Source organism: Hippocampus guttulatus, chromosome 6 (genome assembly GCF_054856545.1).
Source record: "Hippocampus guttulatus isolate MCC_2025c chromosome 6, RoL_Hgut_1.0, whole genome shotgun sequence".
NCBI lineage: Eukaryota > Metazoa > Chordata > Actinopteri > Syngnathiformes > Syngnathidae > Hippocampus > Hippocampus guttulatus.
In genome coordinates, this window is record NC_141266.1 from 4,302,918 (window position 1) to 4,318,937 (window position 16,020).

At 41.6% G+C, this 16,020-nt stretch overlaps 1 protein-coding gene across 2 annotated transcripts in view; it reads right to left on the reverse strand.

Moving 5' to 3' along the window:
• mroh1 (maestro heat-like repeat family member 1) overlaps positions 1–16,020 on the reverse strand; it is a 40,277-nt gene that overhangs the window by 5,859 nt on the left and 18,398 nt on the right. The window contains exons 19-39 of one of the 2 annotated variants that reach the window (XM_086113109.1): positions 13,064–13,171; positions 12,863–12,982; positions 12,262–12,384; positions 12,036–12,182; positions 11,785–11,811; positions 9,983–10,105; positions 9,374–9,453; positions 9,005–9,149; positions 8,559–8,654; positions 7,237–7,341; positions 7,008–7,143; positions 4,091–4,203; positions 3,771–3,923; positions 3,607–3,663; positions 3,382–3,479; positions 3,055–3,220; positions 2,792–2,961; positions 2,547–2,684; positions 1,193–1,307; positions 916–1,062; positions 770–836 (exon numbers count right to left, since the gene is read on the reverse strand). In XM_086113109.1, the coding sequence (XP_085969235.1) occupies positions 770–836; positions 916–1,062; positions 1,193–1,307; positions 2,547–2,684; positions 2,792–2,961; positions 3,055–3,220; positions 3,382–3,479; positions 3,607–3,663; positions 3,771–3,923; positions 4,091–4,203; positions 7,008–7,143; positions 7,237–7,341; positions 8,559–8,654; positions 9,005–9,149; positions 9,374–9,453; positions 9,983–10,105; positions 11,785–11,811; positions 12,036–12,182; positions 12,262–12,384; positions 12,863–12,982; positions 13,064–13,171 (2,434 nt within the window). The remainder of the gene's footprint in view (positions 1–769; positions 837–915; positions 1,063–1,192; positions 1,308–2,546; positions 2,685–2,791; positions 2,962–3,054; positions 3,221–3,381; positions 3,480–3,606; positions 3,664–3,770; positions 3,924–4,090; positions 4,204–7,007; positions 7,144–7,236; positions 7,342–8,558; positions 8,655–9,004; positions 9,150–9,373; positions 9,454–9,982; positions 10,106–11,784; positions 11,812–12,035; positions 12,183–12,261; positions 12,385–12,862; positions 12,983–13,063; positions 13,172–16,020) is intronic. The other variant, XM_086113110.1, reaches the window with a different exon arrangement.

The window sequence follows — 16,020 nt, forward strand, 5'->3', positions numbered from 1 at the left end:
GCAACGTAACATCCGCTGTGACGTGTTGCCGCATTAATCTCGCGATAAAAATTTTAATCACGTTAAAATTGATTTAAATTAATGCAGATAATAACGCGCTAAACTGACAGCTCTAGTTATAAGTATCTGCCGATACCAAGTCCCGATCCGATAATTAGGCAATGCATTATGAAAAAAAGAGTGCGCATCAGATTTTTTAAAAAAAACAGTTATGTGCAAACAGGAATGTATATACTGTACATCAATTTGTATTTCAATGTCGTTAGACACAGTATTCATATTACATGGACCATTCCACCAAATCAATGCCAATTACATATTGTAACACTCTCGAAATAAACCCAACCCAAAGTTCGATGTTTACCTTTCTTTTTTAAGCACCACATGTGATGATACACATGTTGAGCAACTCAAAATATGCATTTGTCCATCTCAGGCTTGGTTTTTTTTTTCATGTCATTGTTTTTCTACCAGAACGCTTTGTGGAATTTTAGCATTTAAATGATCAAATGCAGGAACTATCGCCACGGCATTTATGCAAATTGAATGTTCACGTTAAACCTAAGACACATGAATGTGGAGGACGCTTTATAAAAATGACTGATGCGCACGTACACCACTTATGTGGCTACAAAGATGAATGCATGGATTTTTATTGCAATATGAAAAGTAACCAAGACCGAGATGAGAGAGCTATTAACTGTCTCAGACCAGAGAACAGGAAATACCCGTAACATACTGCAGTGCAGTTGTCCAACCTGACAATTACCTGGGTCATCTTTTTCCTCCATGCCTGAACTCATGGCTGCAAGTAGTTCTTTGGCATACTTGTTCACCTGCAGAGAAGAAGGCAATGAATCGTGAACTTGCTTCAGTTTTACCAGCGTTCACACTTGCGTTTACATGCACGTGTACCTTTTCAGGCGATCCGACAGCGATGTTTCCGAGACCCCGCACGGCCAACATGCGGACCGTGCAGCATGGATCCGATATCCTTTCCATCATGTTGTTCATTAACACGTCAATAAACATCAACTCCGTAGCCACGTGATGGTTCAGGAGCTACAAAGAAAGAGTCATTCGTTTCAATATACTATAAAGAAAACCAAAAAAAAAAAGAAAACATTTTGTGAATACGAAAAGATTTCACATGAAAAATGCATAGCATGTGGTTTTACTCGCTCGCTGTCACCTCAGAGAAGAAAGCTGTGACGGTGATACGCTGACACTCATAAATGTTGTTCAAGGTAGGGCATAAACACTCGACAATGGCAGGCAACCTGGGACCGGCATGTTTCGCCATTGCTCTGTTGATGAGAGAAACGGATCTGAATTGAGACCTTCATGGGTAGAGGGAGGTATAGGGGAATGGAAAACGGTGAAAAGAACCTAATTCTTGAGACAACAAGCGGTACCAATTGTCATTTGTTCGGATTGATAACCGGAGGCTTCTACACTTCCTATCCCATTGTTCTGTTCAGAACTCATATTCTTGCAATTACTGGCAGCAATCGTACGAATAAATGTGGTCCAAGTAGCAGTAGTACAAACCCAAATTCAAATGAAGAACTTGTGGAAGGAAGTTGAATACAAAGATGGGCGAATCTTTTTCGATCTATTTTCAATGGAACGAACTCCAAAGACAAGATATTTCTTGTTGAAACTGATAAAAACTTTTTTTGGGGTGCAAATATTAATTTTTCATTTGAGATGCCTGCAATATGTTCCAAAAAAGACGGGACAGGGGTATGTTTAACAGTGCAATTTCGCCTCTTTTAACAACACCCAATAAGCATTAGAGAAGTGAGGACACCAATTGTTGAAACTTAGCTCATGCTCTTTCTGATTCTTGATTGACATACAACTTCAGTTGCTCAACAGTCTGGGGCGGGGGTCGGCAATACGCTTATAAATAAAATCTACTACTACTACTACTACTACAGAGCCGCATGCAGCTCTTTAGCGACATCTAGTGGCTCCCTGGAGCTTTATAAAAAATGTTTGAAAATGGAAAAAGATTTTGATAGTAGGCTAATATAGCTCAAATAGATATAATAATAATAATAATAATAGATTTTATTTATAAGCGCCTTTCAAGACACCCAAGGACACTTTACAATAACAAAAAACACAAAATAATACGGGTTGAGCAGCGGCAGCCAAAACGCGCCAGCGTTCACTCAACCCAAAAGTCAGAAACAAGGGAGGGACAGGGGGAGAAAAAAAACCCCACGCTCGAACTACCCTCATTTGAGGATAATTTGAGTGAGGCAAAAAACTCCTGCACAAGCATATGACAGTTACAACAGGTCACAAGACATAAACAATGAAGACGGTGAAACAAGGGAATGTATGAGGGAGGGGGTGATGGTGGGGGACTAGCTTCCGTGCGTACTTTCATAGAGCTATATATCCTTTTCAAGGATTGCTCGTGGGATTCTAATGGGTGGTTCTCAACCTGCTTACGATAAATACCAATTCGCTCTGAATCAATTGTCAATATTGACCTGTAAGAAAAAAGATAATACAAAGTGTAGTGCATTTACCTTGCCAGTAGCGTTACTCCAGTGATGTGCGTCTTCTCTTCCCTCATTGCGTCCCAAGCTTTATCCTCTTCGAGTCTTTTTAACACCTCATCTAACTGAGCTCTCGCTACCAAGATTCTCAGCGCATCAGCCGCAACTCTGTACAAACAGACAAGACAACATTATGCGTCACGAGAATCTGCTTCACATAGGTGACACACACACACACACACACACACACACACAATGACAAATATGATGCTAACCCTGCAACGTGGACGGAGGCCGTGCGTTTGGTGGCGTTATCCTTTGGTGCAGACACACCAACACTAGCTGCCAGTCTGACAATGAGACAAGAGAAGAGCTGAGAAAACTTGCTTAGCGCTGGCTCCTGGCTCTGGCCATTTAATAACAATTCCTTGAGACCACATGTCATCTGGGGAAAAGAAAAAAAAAATCAAATCCCACATTTGTGACAATCATGCACTGCAAAACCGTGATGGCAGCATGAAATGTGTTTGTCACTTACAGCAAGTGGCTTATTTGTAGCCACCTTAGTTGTTCCTCCTCTGATCAGTGACTCTTTCTTGTCCACGTAGGGCGCCAAGACAGAAAGTTTCTCCATCACTATCTCTATGATTTGACTGGCCACTATGGGGTCTGCTCCCAAAGCCATCCACATCTCACTGGTCCAGCTGAAAAGATAAGAACTAGAACTATAAAAAAACTGATTGATATAGACAGTCTGCGGGGCAAAGGGCTGCCAAGTATTTGCATGAATTCTTTCATGGCACTCAAGTGTGTAGTGACCATATATTTAAAAAAAAAAAATGGGTATAATTTGTTGTATAACTACCTGTCATACGGTAGAGGTTGGTTAACTAGCGTATTGACAACAGTCTGGAGATGTTGAGAGGCCATGATTAGCACCGTCTGCCCAACTGCCACTCTCACCTAAATGCATATACAAGTTATTTGCATGCATAAGACAATCGTGCATTGTTTTGGTTACCATTTGAAATGTGAATACTAAATATTGCCCAATAAATAATTAAAATGGCAAGGTATTGCCAGAGCAAACCTGCTCCTCAGTGACGCTCTGCAGTCGTACATGAAGCACCTCCAGCATCTCTGGTACCTAGCGCAAATAAATTAAGACTGTATGAGACCACAACAATTTCAAACAAAGCAAAAAGTACAGTGTGCAGCAATCAAAGGAAGGCTGGCTTTAAGCAGTTGCACGACCATCTCTTGCAGTGCCCCTCCTCTATTCTTCAGCAACGTGTTCAGGATGACAGAAGAAGCTCTGCAACAGTTTGTCTGACTGTCAACCAGACCCTCAAACAACATGAACACCAATGTGGTCATCTGTGGCTGAGGCAGGCGCTTGCTCATCACCTGAAGTGCATTAGAAAATGGACAGGGATATCACATTGGTTACATTGACATGCAGTTTGATTAAATTGCGGACTCAGTGTAAAGCAACACAGAGTATGAGAGCATTGCTGCTGAATGAATGAAAGCTCCATTCAATAGTCATTGACTGGATATGTGCTGAAACGTACCTTGGTGAGCTCAGAGCAAGACTTGTAGAGGATTGAATGGTCTGGGTTTTCCAGTTGTGTTTTAAGGGGCAATAGACCTTCCACAGCGTCATCTTTATAGTCAAGAGCGAAACCTGAATTTGATATTCAGAAGGATAAATTAAATTAGATTAAAATGCCTTGTATGTCATTATCTAGCAGATGGACACAAGCACACAAAAAAAGGGATGCAAGCACATGCATTTGAAGAAATCTTAAGACTGTACTGTACACCAGGGGTGCCCATTACATTGATCGCGACCGACCAGTAGATCAAGGACTGGTCCCAAGTCCATCCGAGGTGGAGAGGAAATTTTTTTTTTTTTAAAACATTTGTGTCTCTGTGCATGTTAGTAATATATTTTTTGTGTTAATGCACACTGCACCCTAATCATTCTATCAGGCTCACTTTCACAAAAAGTATTTTAAAAAAGAAAATAAAATAAAGCAGGTCATCTTTAACCTACGGTGATGTGTGACTGCGTTGTTAGCGCTCAGCAGTCTGCAGTTGCAGCTTGTGATCTGAGTTGTTGCGCTATATCTTTTATCGTTATCATTATTCTCATTCAGAGTTTGTTTTGTCGGGCAAAGAATGGGAATCCGGAGGGCCGAGAGAAGCATTTTAAAATGGTACGCGTGAGCTACGATCGTCAACATTCTGCAAAAGTGCGTCGTGTGCCTCGGTGTCAGGCTATTGCTCATCATGGCATGCGTGTATACGTGCGTGCGTATGCGTGGTAATGGGTCAATTGCGGGAGGTTGGTTGATCGAAAAGTAGATCTTTGGTCAAAAATGTTTGGGCACCCTGCTGTACACCAGAGATCCAGCAGAGTCGTTTTTTGTAAATCATGTATGCTTTAGTCAGAACAGTTGGAAAAAGGCATGTTTTCAGTTTGAACATGCCTTTGCCTCAGTGCACAAAGCATTGTAAATCAGTAAAATCCATAGTTGGGTTAGTTCCACAGGTGGTCATTTGTCAGTGCCTTCGTCCATCAGTGAGCTTTCATTGATATTTCAGGCTTGCCCAGTCAGTCCAAGTCAGCCAAATGGCGTCGAAAACGGACTTACCGGTAACGCATCAGAAGCGGGTGCCGCATACCTGACACTCAGCCAAATTATAAATAAAGAAAACAGTGTTGTCTACCTTTCAGTCCCACAGAATACAATGACATGTGTACCACATCGTTTTCATTTCACAGATCACTGTGTGTGTGTGTGTGTGTGTGTGTGTGTGTGTGTGTTATTTTTTCTTTATTTGCCTGCATGTCTGTGCTGCGCCTGCATAACGGACTGGGCCCATGTGGGTCGGCCTGAAATACTGATGGAAACTTAGACGATGGGTGAGAAAGAACCCTTTTTAGCTGCGTTTTTTGCAAGCATTTTGTCAATGTATGTCAACCTGAAACTAATGAAAGGGGGCGGGGGGATAATAAATAAATAAACCAGAGAGCCAACACACTATACAAACCCAATTCCAACAAAGTTGGGATGTTGTGTTAAACATAAATAAAAACAGAATACAATGATTATCACATGCTCAACCTATATTTAATTGAATACACTACAAAGACAAGATATTTCATGCTAAAATTGATCAACTTTGTTATTTTTAGCAAGCAATCATTAACTTTGAATTTTATGGGTGCAACACGTGCTAAAAAAGCGGAGACCGGTGGCAAAAAGGACAAAAACACCTGTTTGGAACATCCCACAGGTAAAACAGGCTAATTGGGAACAGGTGGGTGCCATGATTGGGTAAAAAAGGAGCTTGGTCATGCACAAGCAAAGATGGGGCAAGGTTCACCTCTTAGTGAACAACTGCATGAGAAAATAGTTGAACAGTTTTAAGGACAATGTTCCTCAATGCACAATTGCGAGGAAATTTCATCAAAAGTTTCAGAGAAACCAATCGTGCGGCAAGGCGTAAAACCAACTTTGAATGTCCATTACTTCTGATCCTTCATCAAAACCCAACATCAATGTGTAAACCAATGTCAGTCAATACATTTTGACGCTACATCCCTAAGTGCAACTTAAATCTCTACTATGAAAAGCAAAAGCCACTTATCACCCAAAAATGCCGCTGGCTTCTCTGGGCCTGAGCCTATCCAAGATGGAGTGATGCAAAGTGTTCTGTGGTCTCAAATATTTTGGGGAAATTGGGGAGGTTGTGTCCTCCAGGCCAAAGAGGAAGAGAACATGTGGGCAGTTATGGACGCAAAGTTCAAAAGCCAGCATATATGATGGTATGGGACTGTGTTCGTGACAATGCTAGGTACTTAACACGGCTGTGACAGTGACTAATGCTGAAAGGTACATACAGGTTTGGAGAAACATGTTGCCATCCAAGCAACGTCTTTTTCATGGATGCCCCTGCTTATTTCAGCAAGACAGTCAAACTATATTCTGCACATGATACAACACCGTGGCTAAATAGTAAAGGAGTACATTGAGAATTAATACGGATACTAGCCTGACCTGCATGCTGTCCAGACCTGTCTCCCATTAAAACTATGTGGCTCATTATGAGGCATAAAATCAAACTGTTGAACAGATGAACCTGTACATCAAGCAAGAATGGGAAAGAATTCCACCTCCAAAGCTTCAACAATTTGTTTAATTAGTTCTCAAACATTTATTGAATGCTGTTAAAAGGTGATGTAACACATTAGTAAACAGGACTCTATGCCAGCTTTTTTTTAACATGTTGCAGACATAAAATTCTAAGTTCATGATTATTTGCTAAAAACAACAAAGATCATCAGTTTGAACTTTATGATTTGTATCTTGTTTTTATCACAACATCCCAACTCCATTGGAATTGGGTTTCTATTAGATAACAAATGAAAAGTTGAACAATGTTAATAAATGAAAAAATAATAAAAAAATGTGTCCTCACCTTCATAGCGTAGTTGGATGATGAGCAGTATGTATACACAGTCAATGGCGGTGGTGCGGACAGCGAGGTGAGGGTCGGAGCAGCGTGGAGACAGACGTCCCAGAAGAGCTCCAAGGTTGTGGAAGGACATCATGTTCTAGACAAGGCAGCACATGAGAAAAGTCTCAAATAAATGTCTTGCAAAAGCAGTTGGGTCATGCAGTTAAGCGGCACCCGAGTCTGTGTTCACCTTTACTGTCATATTGTCCAAGTAGTGAGTCAGCATGTGAGCAGTGGCCAAGATAGCTCTCTCTCTCTCGTGGTCTAGTGTTGAGGTCAGCCAGCATTCTATGTGCTGTGTAGGACATGACAATGAGAGACAATAAAGCGCAACGGACGGAAACATGAAGGTTACCTATTCATTTTTAGGTTGCAACAAGACAGAATACAAGTTAGGCTTTCAATTAAATGAACTTGAAACTTGCAAAAATGTGACAAAGTCTTCCCGCTGTAAACAACTGTTACAAAACTCACCTTTGGTTGTGTATTAAACTTGTACGCATGTATTCATTAATTAATAAATGTAATAATAATAATAAATTGGATATATTTTATCCCCCTCAGGAGTATTATGGTAAACATCCCATTAAACGATGCATTACAAACATGAAAAATTTGGGAATTACCGGTAATCAAATTTGAGGCATTTATGAGCTTAACTTGTCTCAAACCTCACATTTAGAAACAGTAAAAATCTTGTGGAACTTAAACCCAGAGAAAAGCGGTGACAATATATAATGCAATGCTTAGTTGAGCACCCCGAGTGATTTGTCATAGATTGTATTTCCATTTACAAGAAAGAAACAAATACAATAACCAATGCCAGTCAGGTGTATTGCTTTTAAATGAGTGACATTCAGCTTTTCATCTCACAGTAAGTCCCCCCCCCACCCCCCGCCAAATAAGGCACTGTAGTTTATACTACAGTAACTGATATTTCATTCTACAATTTCCTTTTTTTATTCTGTGCCAATTTCCTCTGGCTTTTGCTCAAGGAAATGTTTAATTCAAGAGAGTTGATGCAGTGTAATTTTAGCAGCTCAGAGTTGTTGTGTATTATTTTACCATCAGGCTTTTGTATTGTATTTAGTCACAATGTATCTCAAGCAACTACAGTGTATGTGGAGACCATGATCTCTCTCCGGTCGGTTTGTTTTGTATACAGTGGCTTTGTTACAAATGAATGTTTTATAGAATAAAACCTATGTTGGTTTTTCCACATTGCTTGCGCATGAAAGTGAAGACTAGTATCGCGATTGGCTCACAAGGATTTTTTTAAGACAAAATCATTGGAAATGATGGTGCACAAATGAGGACAGCCCTAATGAATGTCAGTGGACTACATATGTCTAACGATGTGAAGTGACATTTCGGAACATATATAGAGAACTGAATATACAACGTTTATTATGAGCACAGTAAGTCAGTAATTCATGATCATGACTATTGCCATTGCTACAAAGTAACAAAATACGAGAAAAGCTACACGGGGTAGAAAAATAAGAGGCCTACCTTGAATACACTCTGTAAACTATCAGGCGCGGGATCCTTACCAAGCACACTGCTCAGTAACTCATGCAGTGAAGACAACGTGTCTTTGTACAAGGCCTGCACACAAGATGTGTTGGTTTGGCTAACAATATAGCGTGATAAAAATGTAGTACATGTGCAAGGTTGTATATTAAGCCTCCATCCCACTGAGCGGCGAACAAATGTGAGTGTTCCGAAGGCAGCGAAAGTTCCGTTCCCGTCAAGGTGTGTTCAAAGTCACAAATGTTCACCTGTACTTTTCTTATCACAAGAGACAACACCAAAACTGTTGGCGAACATCTGGTGAGTGTTTTGCGAACATTTGCGACCTTGAACGAACCTTGATGGACTCTGACATATACCCACATTTTTTTCCTACCTATGCCAAGTGGGATACAAGCTTTAATGTGAAATTGTGCTGAGTTCACCTTTCTTTGTTTGGGGTCTAGTATTTCTTCTTCTTTTGTTATTTTCTCTGGAGTGTGCGGCTCAGGTGGAAGAGAAAACACACTGTTCACACACACCTTCAGCAAGTCAAAGGTCTCATTCTCACTCAGTGCAGGGTCGAGAGGCCTGAAGCACTAAAAGGTCAAAGGATAAAACACTGGGGAAATGAAACGAGTGTCACATCAGAAAGTAATAACATCAATTTCACAGGTCTGTTTTCTTTAGTTAGCCAAGATCCGCTGTCAATAGACCTTTGTTGGGGAAAAATGTTTGTTTGTTTGTTTCAGAGACTAAACATCAATAGCTAGTCTACTTCAACTGTGAGAATCCTGAGGAACATAGCAGGATACATTAGGTTGGCACAAGTGCTCATGACCAGGTGGCGCACTGGAGTCCGAAGCGCATCAGCAGGTTCTGCCTTAATAAAATCCTGTCCAAGAAAACAAATCAGAGAAGAATTAATCAACCAATAAAAGTGACAAGGTATTGTTGTACTTGTTGTTTGTTGATGAGCAGCATCACCCCAAAGTTATACTAGCAAACATTTGGGGCAGGGTCAATGTGCATAGTAAAAACCACTAAAGGTGACGTTAGTGAAAATGTACTTTTTCACTGCTTTTATAAATTCACCGTATCAAGTATGAAATTAAACAACCAATTCAATTTTATGTGAGCTCCTCGTCTGTTATCAAGCAATTCTTTCTGATTTTGGCCCTATTGTTACTTCACACCCAGGCAAAAAATTCCCACTCAATTAAATCTTGAATTTAAACTAACACGCATGTATTTGGAATACAGTAGGGTGTCAAGAGTACCTGTCGGACAACCATGCAAACAAGGAGAGAGCATGCAACATCCAGGAGGAAGGACTAAGCACAGTAGACGGTCAGGCACACGCCGCGCTAATCATATGCTTCATCATTTGCTTTATGAAGCAAATTAAAGTGCTGTTCACTCACCTGGATAAGAGCAATGAGTTCTTGTTTGCGGGAGAAGACATAGCCTTGTTTCTTTACACACTCACTGATGGCTTTGGCAACAAGGCCAACACTCTGGATCAAACTTAGTTTCATTGTCAAATCCTATGATTTGGCCACACACACAAACACACAATTACGGGCACAGAAAACGTAGGACACAAAAGAGAGCAAGGTGAAAGGACAGAAACATCAAGATTTTGTTTACAGGCTCAAAAGCCACAGTTCTGAAGAATGTTCACCACCGCCAGTAGCATATTTTAGAAACAGCAAAGCAAAAGTAAATGCTAGAATCAAGAGCAACATAAACAATCTAGCATTAAGATTGAGCCACCGTTGTTGTAGATGAAGAGCTTGAATCAGCGTTGATGAGAGGAGGTTAGTTAAACAGCCACGAACATTCTATGGTCTAGAACCGGGGTCCCCAACCGCCGGTCCGCGGACCGGTACTGGTCCGCAGGGCATTTGGTACCGGGCCGCACAGAAAGAACTTGCCTTAATTCCGTTTTATTTATTTCGGAATACGAAAGATGTTTTATTTAGAAAAATTACCGGATTCTCCGTTACATCCGTCTCTGTCACGCTTGAACCGCGTCAAACCACGCTTCTGCATCACGTGACCGATTACACAAAAAAAAAAAAAAAGACTAAAAAATGAGTAAAAAAACTGCTGGCGATCGCAAATGACTGTGGCCTTAAATGACGTTCGAGACAACTGGATTAAAGTTATGGCTGAATATTCTGAGATCACCACAATAGCACTGTTGCTATTTCCGACATGCTACTACCTGTGTGAGGCAGGGGTTTTCTGCAGCAACAGCGACTAAAACAAAATTACGAAGTAGACTGGACATAAAACACACACTTGAAGTGTCATTGTCTCCTATTACCACGAGATGGGACCGTCGGGTTGCAGAAAATCAAGCTCGGGGCTGTGGCGAGTCGTCATTTTCATGCACTTTGAATTTGCATTGTATCGTATTTTGAAGGCATTAACCATTACAATCGTGATCAGAGTGTTGCGGCCAGATTGCTGCTCCTTGTGTTTATTGTTATTATATTTCGAAAACGCCACAGTTTTCATGCAGCCATACCATATTATTTTGTTGTATCATTTCCGCCACACCTTAAATGCCGGTCCTCTGACATAAACCGGTCTGTGGGGCAAAAAAGGTTGGGGACCCCTGGTCTAGAAAGTGACAGACCTGATTGAAGCTGAGAACAAGCGGTTAGGAGTCAAGAACAAAATGAAATGTAGCCTGCTCAGCATTCATGGAGCAGTCCCCAAAATCTAATCAGAACTTTAGATATTGAAATGAATTTTAATTTGAGCGAGATAGAGATCACATTGTTGAAAACAAAGCAATTACAAGCAATAATGATCTTGTTCATTAATCGTGATCCATGAATGATGCAAGAAGTTCGTCCAAAATGTTTTGTACGGTTGTTTTGTTCACTTTTATGAGCAACAGAGAAAGACTTTAAAAGCAAACCATAAAGCATTTTATGCATAACAAAATACTCCATCATAGTGCCAATACCACTGACAAAATGATACCCTTTGAGTGGAGAAGTTGAAAATGTAAGGTTGTTAAAAAGTTGGCTTCAAATGAAAATGCTTTATGCAACAAACTTATTTATGACTTTTAAGCTTTAGGCAAATTTTCAAAGACAGCATCACTGCAAATGTATCCACCAGAAAAAGGGAAAAGACCAGGAAAGTAAGAAAGTTAACTTTGAAGTTATGACACATCAATTTAGCCCCTCTATCCCTGTGACAATACCTTTGTCTCTACTTTAATCCCAAGAACCTGTATGAAATAGAGGTATTATAGTTACAAGGCCAAATATAAATATTAAGGTTGAAACCCAAGATTAGAAACAAAAAAAACGGCTGCAACATACAAACTAAATTTGTAAGATTTTGCTACTGTTGAAAAAAAGAATGCTAAGATATTGATTATGGAGGAAAAAATACAGACTAAATTTTAAAAAATGTTTCTTCCATTGTGTATCACCACAGTCTTTGTATTACCTTTGTGTTGAAGTGTTTACTGATGCAGCGAAGAATGTCTTGATCAATGCGATTGAGGATCTTTTCTGGAGGAGCATTCACGGCCACTTGACCGTAACACAAGATTAAAGTACTTTTTACCTTCTCCGTCTCAACCTCATTTCGATCCTAAGGAGACAGAGAAATTGAGGATCAACTGATTACGTCAAATGATGAGAAATGGATGGAAGGATGGAATATCTTTTACTTTGAGCAGGTTGAAGATACTTGGGGATTTCTTGAATGCATCAGACTTTCCAAACTCGTCAAGCTTGGCCAGAGTTCCTTCTAAATGACTGTTGGCACACAAGCCAATGCCCAGGGCCACACCCTGCCAAATGAGGAAACCAAATTACTTACGTTCAATTTATTCAAATCCAGTACAATTTTGTCAAACTTATGGGAAAGATTCAAATCAAAATGTTCTACTTTCCTGCTCGTAAACTACTAAATATATCTATCCAACCGCATTTATTGAGAAAGAACAGTTTATTTCTCAGTTGTAGTCATTTTCAAAATGAATACCAAAATCTGATTGTTTTTTGTTCCAGTTTTTTAATGTGCTATTTACTCAAATATTACAATGTTTACTGAAGATGAACTTTCACATTATAAAATAGATGACCATTAAATACAGTGTTTATTAATATTCAATATTGGCAAGCACCCATCGAGCTGTCATTTCGGCTCAGTGCTTCAACCCCACAAAAGTTGGAATTATTTGAGATATGAACTCCAAGTTTAAGTCGAGTCAATTGCTCTCGGCAAATCCAGCTCATGAGAATGTAATAACTTAAAATTGACAGTACCTCTCTTTCAACAGCATCATTGTGTCGTGCTATGAGGAGGATTTCCTGCAATTGTTTTTTAACAAAGTCCTTGTTAAAAGAATGCTGGAGGGTCACTCCAATACACTGATACAGGAAGCTCTGTCAAGGAAAGAAAATAAACATTTAAAAATATTACTTCATGTTGCAATGGGTTCAGCCTTTAAGGAAGTAGACGTGTACCTTCTCGTCCAAAGCATTGTTATAGGTGGAAAGATAACTTGTTGCTTCTGCTGCAAACTGGCAGACCCACTTGTCATCTTCAACAGCCACCAATGTTTTAGCCAGGAGCTGGAGACATACCCATATGGTGAAATTGCATTTCCTTCAAACTTAAAACTTTGATAAAAGATATATACGAACAATCATCATGATTCTGAGTGCAAAACCATATCACTGGCATCAGGTGGAATCCTTACATCACCAAAAATATCACTTTTCACACTGCATCGTCAAAGAGTGTAAGCCATTTTTGAGACTTCAGATTGATTGGTCAATCCATCCATCCATTCATTCTCTACCGCTGATCCGGGATGGGGTCACGGGAGCAGCAGCTTCAGCAGGGATGTCCAGAATTCTCTCCCCACAGGCACTTCTTCCAGCTCTTCCCCGGGGATCCCACAGCCGGCCAGGAAACATCATCTCTTCAGTGTGTTCAGGGACATGCGCGGAACACATCACCAGGGAGGCATCCAGGAGGCATTCTAACCAAATGCTCGAACCACCTCATCTGGCTCCTTTCAATGTGGAAGAGCAACGGCGCGACTCTAGAGCCCCTCCCGGATGAGCGAGCTTCTCATCTTATTCAAAGGGAGAGCCCGGACACTCTGCAGAAGAAATTTCTTTTGGCCGCTCGTATCTGGGATTTCGTTCTTTTGGTCACAACCCACAGCTCGTGACTATAGGTGAGGGGAGGAACGTAGATCGACTGGTAAATCAAGAGCTTCGTCATGACCGACCGAGACAGAGTACACTGCACTTATCTGCCTGTCAAAGTCCCGCTCCATCCTGCAATCACTCGTGAACAAGACCCCAAGATACTTAAAACTCCTGCACTTGAGGCAAGGTGTCATCCGCGATCCGGAGAGGGCACTCCACCCTTTTGCTACTCTGACAATGGTCTCAGATTTGGGGGTGCCGACTTTCATCCCAAACACTCTGCACTTGGCTTCAAACCGATTCAGTGAGAGTTGGAGATCGTAGCTTGAAGAAGCCAACAGCACCACATCATTAGCAAAAAGCAGAGATGCAATACTGAGGCCACCAAACCGGACCCACTCAATGCCTCAGCTTGCACCTCGAAATTCTGTCCATAAAAGGTTATGAACAAAATTGGTGACCAAGGGCAGCCTTTGTGGAGTACAACTCTGACCGGAAATGAATCCGGCATACTGCCGCCAATGCAAACCAAACTCTGACATCGGTGGTATCGGGACCAAAAAGCCTGATCAGGGGTTTGGTTCCTCATACTCCCAAAGCACCCACCACAGAACTCAGAGAGAAATAGTCTATTCAAGGCCACAAATCACATGCAGACTGGTTGGACTGAATCCTATGCATCCTCAAGGACCCTGCAGACTGTGTAGAGCTGGTCAACTGCTCTGCGGCCGGGAAGAATACTACCCTGTTCCTCCTGAATCTGAGATTCAACTTTCCAATTGACTTTCCCCTCCAGCTCCCCTAAATAGATCTTACAGGGAGGCTGAGGAGAGTGATCCCTCTGTAGTCGAAACACACCCTCTCTTAAAAAAAAAAAAAAAAAAAAAAGGGACTGTTGAACAGGACAGTACCACAACATCCAGAGCCTTCAGGAACTCCAGACAGATCTCATTCATCCACGGGGTTTCACTACCAAGGAGCTTTTTAACCACATCTATGACTTCATTCACAGTGATAGAAGAAGAATTCCTCCCACACTCGAGTTTTTGCCTCGGTAAGTACCGAAGCAGTGTTCTGCCACCCGGTACCCGTCACCTGCCTCAGGAGTCCCCAAGGCTTGATAAGCATCACTGACTGCCTGTGCCCACCAGCGGGTTGGGGGATTCACGCCACAACAGGCACCGACCACTTTTGGGCCACAACTCCAATCGTCTGTCTCAACAATAGTCACAGAGCAGGATGCATTTGGACTCAATGTTCCCTGTCTCCTTAGGGGGTGGGAGTTAAAACACTTTCTGACAGGGGATTCTGACAGAAAGCAAACCCTCACAAAAGGTTTGGTTCTGCCAGGTGGGGCCGGCATTGTCCTCCACCATCAGAGCAAACTCAGCACCAGGTGGTGACCAGTTAACAGCGTCGGCCCTCTCTTAAACCGATTGTCCAAAATGTGGCCACAAATCCGATGGCACGACCACAAAGTCAATCATCAAACTGCGGCCAAGGGATTTCTGTCATCGAGTGCACATGGTGTTCTGTTTGTTATGGACAATCTGTGACGACCACAGAAGTCCAATAACAAAACACCATTCGGGTTCTGACTGGGTGAAGCCATTCATTCCTCCCAGTCACGCCCATCCAGGTCTCACTGTCATTGCCCATGTTGAGCATTAAAGTCGCCCATAGAATGAGGGAGTCCCCATAGGAAGTGCTCTCCAGCACACCCTGCAAAGACTCCTCAAATGGTGGGTACTCTGAGCTGCTGCCTGGTGTATTGGCACAAACAACAGTCAGGACCTGGCCACTCACCCCAAAGGTGTAGGGAAGCTACCCTCTCATCCACCGGGTCGAACGCCCATGCACAGGCACTGAGCTGGGGGGCAATGAGTATGTCCAAATTTTGACAGAGGATTCCGCCTGACAGTGACGATATTCTAAAATACACGTTAATTAAGGTTATCCAGTTCAAAAGGAAACAATGGTTATACCTCAGACTGTAGGATATTAGTAAAGTCATACCTCGGTTTTTGATCATAATCTATTCCAGAAGGCTGTTCGAAAACCGATTTGCTCGAAAACCGAAATCACACTCTTTAAAAAAAAAAAAAATCTTTATTGAACACGTCTGCTTACAATGGAACGCTACACGAGGAAGCGTCACTTCCTCGTCTACCCGAGGAAGTGTCACTTCGTCGTGCCAGGAAGGCGACAGGAGTCAAGTGGTGCATTCAAGTGCGCTCAGTTTGGTCGAGAACCGATTTTCG